Here is a 10,518-nt window from a genome sequence, read left to right as displayed (position 1 = left end):
GTTTTAATGGGACAGAAGCCTCACTTGTAAAGCCTTGCGTTCAACAACTTTCCACTCGCTCTTTGTATTTAATATTGCTTGTTTAATCTAATTTATTAGATGATAGTCTCACCTGACTCCGTTTTGCCAATCTAACGTTACAACTAATGACATTTGACGCGATTTGACTACTGTCAAGCAGTCAGGCAAAGTCAGGCAATCACATGACCACACAGTCTGCAATGTAAAACGTGGCAGAAATCGATACAATATTTCCTAATTGACCTGTTCCAACTCACTTGAACCAGACAAAGTTGGAAATAAAATGAATGGATGGCCTGCAAATAAAGAACAGCAACAACATGCGCTGTTACTTGAGTCTGCCTCGATGTCAGCATTTCGGCCTACAAGAACTCTAATTGGAACTTGATAAACTTAAATTATTGTGTTGGTCTTTGTTTGCAAAATGTAATGCTCCTTGCAATAAAATCAGTCTGTTGCATGAAAGATAAGTCTAGTTCAGGGATGGGCAATGGTCCTGCTGCAGGATGCCACAATTTTTCATCATTCAGAGGCCACATAGGGCTAACCAGATGTATGCTATTTTAAATATGGATGCATACATGCAAAATATATGCTCTTGACAGTGTTCATTTTTGTAGCTACTGGGGGGCAGTTAGCCACATGATCGCTTAATTGACAGGCCTAGAGCTCAAAATGATAATTTTCTGCGTCCCTTGCCTGTGGAAAGGGGGGAAATTTAATAGAATACCTGCAAAATGGGTCAGTCTAAAAAAAAAAAAACCCTAAGCGTAGCCTATATAGCGTTAAAGTTTACGGTAAGTATTCGCTTACGGCCATACTACCCTGAGAACGCCCGATCTCGTCCGATCTCGGAAGCTAAGCAGGGTCGGGCCTGGTTAGTACTTGGATGGGAGACCGCCTGGGAATACCAGGTGCTGTAAGCATTTTGCACTTCAAATGCAAAACCAAACTTTTAATAAGACATCAAATACAGTAGCAGCCACCACACACATTTTGTAGTTTGTAAAACAAAATAAAAAGAGTAATAATAGTTTTAAATAACATGTCGGTTAACCTTTACCGCAGTATTTGAAGCACACTAATTATTAGAATCTTGACTGGACATTGCACAGTGTAAAATGTTCTACTATATCTTTCACCTAGTACAAAGTTCTGTGGGTTTTTGTTCATATTTATTCCCTCCAAGCGAATCATTACGCAGAATAGGAAAACATTTTCCTGGTATAAAAACATTTTTATACTTTTTTTACACGCCTCGATCCCGCTCGCCGAAAAAGTGCCGAGACTTAAATCACGCACGCCCTCGCGTTGTTTAAATGTAGGCGGGACATAAGTTTCCTCACGACCAATAGAAAGCCAGATCCTCACTGATTGGCGTCCTGGCGACGAAAACTGTGTCGCAGCTGTCACTGCGCGCGAAAGATAAAAATTTTTACTCACAGAACAGGCGGGAGGACGAAAGACAACCGAGCTAAAGGCGATCTCATTGCACCTTAAATGACCGAATTGACCGCCCCGCCGTCGTCCAGGCATGAACTTTTGTTCCATTTTGAAGCTGCCACGAGTTGACGAGACTTTTGAATTCCCTTCGTTGCTTTCTTTGTGACAAGCGTCGAGTAGCGAGCGGGCAACGAGATGAGCCTTGTCCTTTCTCCAAAACAGGTGAGGATGTTTTTCACAAGGCGACATTTTTGAGTATTCAAATAGATTTTAATAATTCCAACGTGTGATCGGTGTTTCGTCACTATTGTTAGCTTCTGCTAGTTAGCGAGCGAGGCGACGAGGTCGCAGCTAGCTAGATTGCCTCCTCCTTTTCTCCAGTCTCGGTTGAACAACTTTACTACAATCAGCAATCGTGGTTAAATTCCGTGTTTATACGATATACCGATTATCCAGAATCCCAAATCAACATGGACGCAAAACATTTTTTTCCTTTTTCAACTTCATGATGCGAGGCCATCGCCAGCTAATGTGCTCATTGTTTGGCTTGCTGCAAGGCGCCACACATGTCCTCAAACGAGCTTGCATGGCAAATTGCATACAATCTGTAGTTGAGAACGTGTTTCTGAAAATGATTACCTCTTTGTTTCTAGTTACGTTGTTAAGGCTGTGGATATCACCCAAATGACGTCATAATGCAATACACAATATGTAGTGGACATTTCATTTGTTGCTGTATGTGTCAGTTCTGCAGACTTAGCAACGTGTGACACATATGAATGTTATTTTATGTGTTCCACACAGGCTGAAGGTCTTCCGGCCGTGGCTCCCACAGTCACCGAGAGCGATTCAGACAGTGGAATGGGCTCTCCAGCAGAGGAGATTGTGCCAGAGACAACAAACAATAGAGAGGAGCAACCAGGTGAAGTTGCACGCCAATAGAGGTTGAATGAGCCACAGATACGACAAAAGTGCTTTGCATTTGTGTGAATGGGGGAGTCGTGAAGGTTTCAAATAAGACACCTTTGTCATGGACCAGAGGCCAAATCACAACTGTATTGTGTGAGTGAATGTCGTTTGCGTAATAGTAATACCCGATGTATTATTCCAGACTCTGATGAGGAAGAAGACATTCAAATTCGTCGAAAGCCTCGCCGTAATGCCATCAGCGACAGCGAAGAGGAGGAGGAGGAGGCGGTTGAGGTGGACGCATTAGTAATGGCTGCTTCAAGTGGCGAGGAGATGGAAACAGAGGAGAGACCAGAAGTTGAAAAGAGCAAGAGAAGAATTTCTGTTCTCGTAGACGACGAAGACGGCGAACCGGAGCTAAAAGTGGATAAACTGCAGCAGAAAACTAAGAAGGGCACTAAAACCACAAAAGATTCAAAGAAGAGGGAGCTGAGCCAGAGGCACCGAGACAAAAAGGAGAAACGTTGTAAAAATGTAGAAAAGTTGAAAAAGAAACCGAGATTCTCTGACTTGAATGAAGTGAGTAATCTTTGAGTACACTCTTGTTGTTTTTCCATCTGCAATGCACCACTTCCTTCTTCTCTCAAACATGGCGTTCACAGCAGCCCTTTAAGTTTCCTCGAATGTGCATTTGTGCAATAATCCCGCTTACAAAAATGAACCAACTTCCTCACAATTTGCGCAGAGACCAAAGACTGTTTCGTTGTTACATCACACCGATATAAACAAACCTCTTTGTACCCAGGATACGCATCTCCCTGGTCCTCTGAATGACAGCGGCTGCCTGTTAGGTGACACGGATCTCTTTGACGCCGGCATCGATGACGAGCTGGAAGAGGAAGAGTCTCTCGATTCAATTCGGGCGGCTGTGAAACAAAAAATGAAAAAGCACAAGGTACAGTGAGCTGAGCATTACTATCGAGATTTAAATGGATTCCTATTTCAGCCTTAAATGTGATTATCATCAACTAATGCAGGAACCTTTCCTGGATGAAGAAGAAGTGCAGAAGCCCCAGCGCGTGGTAAGCGCACTTGGAAATCCCATGAACTAAAAAATGTGAGTGACTTATTTTTTTTTGTGCTCTTAGGAGAGAAAAGCTGCACGTGCGAGTAAAGAGGCGATGAAGCAGCTCCACAGTGAGTCTCAGAGACTGGTCAGAGGTCAGTTGAGATTCTCACACACACACACAATATTTGTCATTAATCAATCTGAGGCCTCAATTTTTGATTTTGTCTCCGTCTCATGTAGAGTCAGATCTTGGCTTGCCTTACCACGTCCCAGAGCCAAAGACCATCAGCCAGTTTTTTAAGAAGAGAGCCAGGCCCGACGGACCTGCCATGGCTTTGTTGAAGTAAATGCAAACTTGTTACGCTAATTGATGACAAGCATCGTAATGGGGGAAAAAAATATATTATTTTGTATTTTTTTTTAATAGATCTAGACAGTATTCTGCAGTAATGTTGGAGAAACCAGCGCCACCGGTACCTCCCTCCAACCCCACAAGTGAAGCCGAGCAGCGCCCCGCAGACCACAACTGGACTCCAACTCCACACGACTCTTTCTCTCAACGCAAACCGTTATCCGAGCCTGCCGCCGCATCGTCGCCGCAGCAGGAGCGCCCGAGTCAGACGCGAGAGCCCGCCGCCGAGAGCTTCGAATCCGCCCCGATGCTTTATCTCTCCGAGAGTCTGCGGGAGTCGATCACGGCGGACGCTGCGGGGAACGCTGCATCTGAAGAAGAGGTTGTCATGAAACAAACTGAAGGTCTGGCTGACGTCCAGCGAGCAGAGGTTGGAATCGCAGCTGAGGGTGAACAGCTCGCCGGCAAGCCCAAAATGGACAAATTAGCTCGACTAAAAGAGCTCGGACTGGACCCGCCGCCCGTTGCTAAATTGTGTGCCAGCGCGGGAGCTTTTGTTCTCCTTGAACCAGCGTCCAACAACCGAGGTCAGCCATGCATTTTTTTTCTTTTTAATTATTTATTTATTTTTTTTGTTTTTGAGAATTGAACACTTCATAGCTGTCATTCCCCTTACATTTGTTCAATCAGGTGTGGAGGCTCTAAAGAAGCGCTACCTTTGTCACATCCATGCTCCGGTGCGGCCGCAGGGAGAGCATACGCTGCAGCTCAACATCATCCGAAAAGACGGCACCCCGTCCGGCAAGGAGGAGTTGTGTGCCGACTCGGTCACGGTCACTGTGAAAGACGGACAAGAGGAGCCGGTGCCGACCAAACCTGGTATGGAACAAAATCTGGGGATTGTGAAAATTCTCACGTCATGATCCCGTTTCTGTTTTGCCGCCAGCGTAGTTCTTTTGACATTTAGTGGCTTGTTTTCACAGGAGAGAAATTGTTGACCCTGAAGCAGCGGCTGCAGCTCGCCATGGCGCAGCGCAGACAGGAGGAGCGGGCGCGCAAGGCCGAGCTGAATCGCCTCGATAATGAAGACTGTGGCGAGGAAGAGGAGGAGGCCCAAATGACAGATGACGGCGACGAAGAGGTCGGCGTTTTTCCTTTTTTTTTTTGGGCTGTTTTTTTTTCCCCGTCTGATATTTATCTCCGGATTTATACATCGCAGGGTTTAGATGACTTATTAGGTGGCGATGAGGACGAGGAAGATGGCAGCGTGGTCCAGAGTATCCGAAGTCTTTCCCCCGTGGCGCTGAATTGCCCGCCAGTGACTCCAGATTTAATTAACACAGACGGAACACTCATACTGTTCCCTGGCAACTCCTGCTCTCGCACCGGGTGAGTTTGTTTGAAATTTGTCATTCAAGTGTGGAGTCATTTTGTTTCGAGATGGCTAAATAATTTGAACAACCAAGGTTACATTTTTTGCTGCCTTTCTGTTTTGTGTTGGAAATCATTTTTTAAAATTTTGGACGAGCTGGCCGCAGTCATTCCCAGCATAAAAAATTTTCGATAATTTTTTTTTCTTTTATACGGCTTGAATACGTCATCCCATGTCACATGACATCCTCAGATTTATTTTGTTGTTGTTGTTGAGGTGTGTGCACCTTCAAATATTTTGTTTCCCTTTAAGTGACGGCGGAAGGAGATCTGGTGCTGGGCAATACGGCGCGAGTAAACTGGGTACGCTTATCCAATTTCAAAATTGATGACTCATGCAACATTTTATTTATTTATTAACTTCCACGCAATGTCTGTCTACATGTGGTCGTCTCCAGAAGAGGACGACTCGCTGTCTCTGATGAAGGACATCAGCCACAACAGCAGCTTTGAGCTGGCCGGATCCATGATCACTTCTTACCAACCGGTCAGCCACCAGCGCATCGGGCGAGGTCCTTACAGCTCCAACTCCAACTCGGTGTTCCGTTCGCCGTCTCCGTGCCTCTCCAGGCCCAGCGTCCTCAGCTCTGCTTCCAAGGTGAGGCAGTCCGCCGGAGATTAAACGACATAATGAAATGGATTTTACGACGCGTTTCTTTTTTGGGACAGAGCTCTGGTAAACTGTCCGAGCCTTCGCTGTGCCTCCCCGTCGAAGACTCCCAAGATTTGTACGCCCCGCCCTCCCCAATGGACTCTGAGCCCACTGGGGAAACAGCCGGACCCGGCGGTCTGGGCGGAGACTCTCAAGGTCGCTTCTCTCTGGAGGACGACGCCCACTCCCAGTTACTGGATGCCGACGGCTTCCTGAACGTGGGTCCGCGACCCGGTGCCGTCCGCTCCCACAAGAGGAAGTTGATCCTGGGCAGCTTGGATGAAAACGCAATGGACGCCAACATGGGGGAGCTTTTAGGAATGTGCTCGGGTGTTTTCGGCACGGCGCCGAGCGGCTTCAGTGGCGACGCGGCACCGGTCGGCGGTGAAACGCAAACGGAAGAACTGCTCGGGTTATGCTCGGGAGCGTTTCCAAAGACGCAGGCGGGAGAGACGTCACAAACCGATGAGAACAAAACGCAAGAACAGGATGAAGACCCCGAAAACAGCATGCATCAACTTCTTGCTTTTTGTTCCGGCAAATTTCCGAGCTCAGGTATAATCTTTCTCACCTTGTGTTGTAAATTACGCCAAACACTTTTTAAAACTATCGCTGATAACGTTACTATTTTCTGGTACTTTCAGATTCTTCCCACATGGGTTCACCTGCACAAGACAGGTAATGTCATAATTTCACACCTCGATCTATTGAGAATAGAGAAAATTGTATGAAAATGTTGTCATTTTTATGGCGTCTTCTATCTAGCAGCAAAAAGACACCACAGGATGAGGAAGAGGAGGCGGAAGAAGAGGACTGTGATTTTCGGCTTCTGTCAGATGTGGTATGTCTCACAGGATGTTTATCCAAAAAGAGAGCAAAAAAAAAAAAATAATGGGCTAAATCTGGATTTGTCTTATAGGAAGATGAAGAAATTGATGATGAGGAGGAAACAGATGAAGATGAAGAAGAGAATAATGAGGTAGAGGAGGAGGAGTTGAATGGCGTCTTTGCGCCCAGTCTGGGTCCGAAGAAAAAGAAGAAAATGTAAGTGAAAAATCAAGCTGAGGTTTGCAGGTGTTGTTAAAAAGTCAATCCACTTACAATATGATTTTGTTTACAAAAATAAGTCTGTTTTTTTTTTTTTTTTTTTTTTTTGCAGGCGTCTAACCGACTACGTGGACTCGGAAGCTGAACTGTCAGGCAGCGACGAGGGCAGCGGGGACGAAGATGACGACGGAGGGAGCGAGTACGAGGAAGAGGAACTTTTGGAGGAGCTTCCCTCCGATGAAGAGCTGCACGACCAGGTCAACAAGATCCACATGTGAGTCAAATGCGCCAATGCATGGATAGAAAAACGAGCCTCGGTCCTAAATATATTTTTTGTTTTATCATTTTTGAATAAAATTTTTTTTTTTAAAAAAACAATCAGAACAAATAGACTCAGAAACACAAGTTATGACTTCTGCTTGGCTAAATTTGTTTAATTATAATTTTTTTTCTGCATATTCAGTGATTTTTTTATATACATATAATTAATTAAAAAAAATTGAAATAATAAATAAAAAGAAAAATGAAGACTCTCCTTTTTACTAGCGAGTCTACAGTACTGTATAACCAAAATTTCAAAGCAGCAATTTTAAGTCAAAATGAGAACAAAGTGCTTTAAAGTCCTCGCATAATTACAGGAAGCAGGTGATGGATGATGACAAACGACGCTTGAGGCTGTACCAGGAACGTTACCTCGCCGATGGCGATTTACATTCAGATGGCCCCGGAAGAGCTCGCCGCTTCCGTTGGAAAAATATCGGTTTGTTCCAGGAGTGGTCACTAGTCAGCTCGAGCAGACGGAATTTGTACCAATTCCAATTTTTCACACGATGGATGGTCACCCCTTTCAGATGATGGCTTCGACGCAGACGGGACCGGAGCTGAGGGTGAGGAGGCGCATGATGATGAGAATGCCATCGATCAGATTGAGATCCAGAGGAGCAAGGAGAGACTGGAGAGGGAACAGTGGCTCAGAGAACAGGTACGCTGGGGGAAAAAAAAAAATAAAATTCCGTCACCCAAAATTTGCGCTCCAGTCTGTCATGAAGCTACGCCAATGCGTCATAATTCCAGTAAATGTTTCATTCTCCATGTTCCTGCCTTTCCTCAGTCCCAACCGAAAGGCAGGAAAGCGACAGATTTGGATGAAGAGGATGTGGAGATTGGAGAGGAAGATAGTCAGTTCCTGAAGTTGGCCAAGAAGCTCACTGCTAAGACTCTGCAGAAGAAAGGTTGGTTTGGTACCAAACCTTTTTCGTGTCACCTTGATTTACAAACTTCTAATTACACGTTAGGAGCTGTCACTCAAAGCAGATTATTGTTTATTTATTTGGAACACAAATCTGGCTCCTTATGTCTTGCTAGACCACGCCCTTTAAAGGCACACCTCAACAAATACGAAAACAAGGTTATTTCTTTAAAATGTCTTTTGTTTGTATTTTTTTTTTTTAAATACAGTTCTGTTTTTCTTTATTAGAAACCTTCAACACAAAAAGAAAATGTGCTGGGCTGGACAGATTGATTTTTTTTTTTTTTCATGTCAAGAGTGAAATGTACAACTGTATTGTAATCTAATTATCTAAGCGACAGAATCCAAAGGCAGTTGAATCAAATGTCTTAAGATAGAAATACAGAATGAGTGTATTAACATTAAATTTTTGCTTTTTATTCCTGATTTTTACAAAGCAGAGCTTCCTGTGGCACCGCCGGCACAAAAGACAACAACCCTCAATCCTTTCCTGCGACCCTCACTGGTATGTCAATGTTAATAGAGAGAAAATACTTCGGTGTTCTGCTCCTTTTAATTTAATGTCCTCCTTGCCTGTTTGACTTCTGGCTCAAAGTGTGCATCTGCACTGCTTCATATTTTAGAGGTGGTTCGAAAGAGCAGCTGCGCTAACCACGACTTCGCCATGCATTCTAGTTGTTGTTTGGGTTCACTGTCCGATAACAAGAGCGCATCGTGTCTCCGCCAAGGTTAAAAGAGGCTCCCTCCTGAGTCGGCCGCAGTCTGTCCTTCAGAAATTGGCGTCCATATCCGAAGGCAACCCACTGGCACCCAGAAACAGTCGCGGTTTCCTCTTTCAGACGTTGTCTCCAGAGAAGGAGAGTGCAACCGGAGAAACTTCTCCGAATCATGTGAGTAGACCAAAAGAGCACTCAAACAAATGTGTCATGTCCTTTTGTTTCACACAACAGCGCAGACAAAGGGAAGCTGGAAACTTGTTTGGAGGGATAATATGAAGAGTGCCAAACAGCCCAGAGTGTGCATCTGTGCCGTGGAAATTAAATTTCAGTGAAGGGAGTTATTTAAAAAACACCGTTCGATCAATATGATACACAAAATTGCTTCTTAAATGTGGTGACTTGTTCTTTTGGAGCGGCACATGACTTTCATCCTACACATGTTTAATAGCTCATCAGTACATGGAATTGGAACCGCCAATTATTTACGTTATCGTGAGGTTTTTTTTTTTTTTCTACATTCATCTTGTTTAACACTTTGGAAATTAATTTTATGCAAATAATTATATTTATATTATTATATATATTTATAAGATTATATATTTAATTATATAATATTTGAAACAAAAATGTTACATATATTGTTGTTTAACTGTTTACTAAATTTATTTACAAATATAACTTTTATTAAAGAGCATTATTTTTTTTAAATTTGGTTTGTTTAACATTTATCGAGTTTAATTTGATTAGAAATCCTAATGAAAAAAAATTATGTGATGTACATTCAATTTTTCTCCCACCAAAAATGAATGAAAAACTGATCGAATAGTGGATGGATGAAAGGTAAACTCAAGCAATGTAACATTCCGCCACTAGCCGGCGCCAAAGTCCACCTTCTCGAAAAGCAGACACCCGCATGAATATGCGACTTTTTTTTCGTGTTAGAGGTTAGATTTTTCTCCAAATTGAAAACTTGTGTTTCAATGGACAGATTACGAAGAGGAAGGGCAACACTGTAGCAGTGAAGCCGGCCGCCAAGAGGTTCTGCAGGCAGGACACATCTGCCGGACACACTAAGGGACCCCAGAGAAGTATTTTCAGCTTCTTGGACCACTAAATTGGGAGCAAAGGCTGATGAGTATTATTATTATTAGCGACATGAGTACAACTCAAGTTAGAATTTTTAAATTCATGTGTTCAGTTGACAACCAACTAATTGTACAATTAACTTTTTTTTTTTTTTTTGCTTGCATGTATATAGGGATGTTTTTTTTCCTAAATTGTCGGGTTTTGTATAATGTATTTTACATGTAAATAAAATTTATATTTTAAGACGTTTATGGAGAATGGTGTTTCTTTTAGGCTCATTTTCAATCATATACGAATCTCGCCGTTTGACGCCTAATGTTTTAAGTGGCTAATAATAGGCCGACCCTTTATGTCTATCCACCTCATTAGTTGCTATGGCGATTATGAGACGAAGAGTGTCCTGGGGTTAAGATGCCACACAGTAGGGCCCCTTTACACGTCATTAGGAGCCAATGCTGAGGGGCGGCTTCACTTTTAGATTTTTATCATATTTACAGTATTATTAACCCTTGTTTTTTTTTTTCAGCATATTGGACGATG

The 10,518-nt window shown here is 43.4% G+C and overlaps 1 protein-coding gene and 1 non-coding gene across 3 annotated transcripts; both read left to right on the top strand.

Annotated features, from left to right (window-relative positions):
- The first annotated feature begins 828 nt into the window (after positions 1 to 828).
- LOC148320939 (5S ribosomal RNA) lies at positions 829 to 947 on the top strand. Its single transcript, XR_015839540.1, has one exon. It is a non-coding gene; the product is annotated as a 5S ribosomal RNA (ribosomal RNA).
- A 492-nt stretch (positions 948 to 1,439) lies between these two features.
- LOC148320938 (claspin-like) lies at positions 1,440 to 10,133 on the top strand. 2 transcript variants are annotated; one of them, XM_088318943.1, is made up of 24 exons: positions 1,440 to 1,686; positions 2,269 to 2,386; positions 2,576 to 2,952; positions 3,179 to 3,328; positions 3,411 to 3,455; positions 3,522 to 3,594; positions 3,683 to 3,785; positions 3,870 to 4,381; positions 4,485 to 4,673; positions 4,778 to 4,935; positions 5,014 to 5,183; positions 5,479 to 5,528; positions 5,624 to 5,823; positions 5,895 to 6,432; positions 6,522 to 6,555; positions 6,646 to 6,718; positions 6,797 to 6,921; positions 7,037 to 7,198; positions 7,563 to 7,684; positions 7,776 to 7,906; positions 8,036 to 8,156; positions 8,614 to 8,678; positions 8,902 to 9,063; positions 9,881 to 10,133. In XM_088318943.1, the coding sequence occupies exons 1-24, from the start codon at positions 1,660 to 1,662 to the stop codon at positions 10,004 to 10,006; spliced, it is 3,831 nt and encodes a 1,276-aa protein (XP_088175069.1). In that variant the 5' UTR covers positions 1,440 to 1,659; the 3' UTR covers positions 10,007 to 10,133. The 2 variants fall into 2 exon arrangements, with proteins under 2 accessions (XP_088175069.1, XP_088175068.1); XM_088318942.1 differs by having other exon boundaries at positions 8,611 to 8,678.
- Positions 10,134 to 10,518: the final 385 nt, after the last annotated feature.

Source organism: Idiotropiscis lumnitzeri, chromosome 16, assembly GCF_059441095.1.
Source record: "Idiotropiscis lumnitzeri isolate Australia: NSW breed Sydney's pygmy pipehorse chromosome 16, RoL_Ilum_1.0, whole genome shotgun sequence".
Lineage (NCBI taxonomy): Eukaryota > Metazoa > Chordata > Actinopteri > Syngnathiformes > Syngnathidae > Idiotropiscis > Idiotropiscis lumnitzeri.
This window is presented reverse-complemented; position numbering and strand designations above follow the sequence as displayed.

Excerpts from the sequence above, each read along its gene's own strand:
- LOC148320938 (XM_088318942.1), top strand. The coding sequence starts at position 1,660 with ATGAGCCTTGTCCTTTCTCCAAAACAG. Across the intron at positions 3,456-3,521 it reads TGCAGAAGCCCCAGCGCGTG|GAGAGAAAAGCTGCACGTGC; the intron begins GTAAGCGCACTT and ends TTGTGCTCTTAG. Across the intron at positions 4,936-5,013 it reads CAGATGACGGCGACGAAGAG|GGTTTAGATGACTTATTAGG; the intron begins GTCGGCGTTTTT and ends TATACATCGCAG.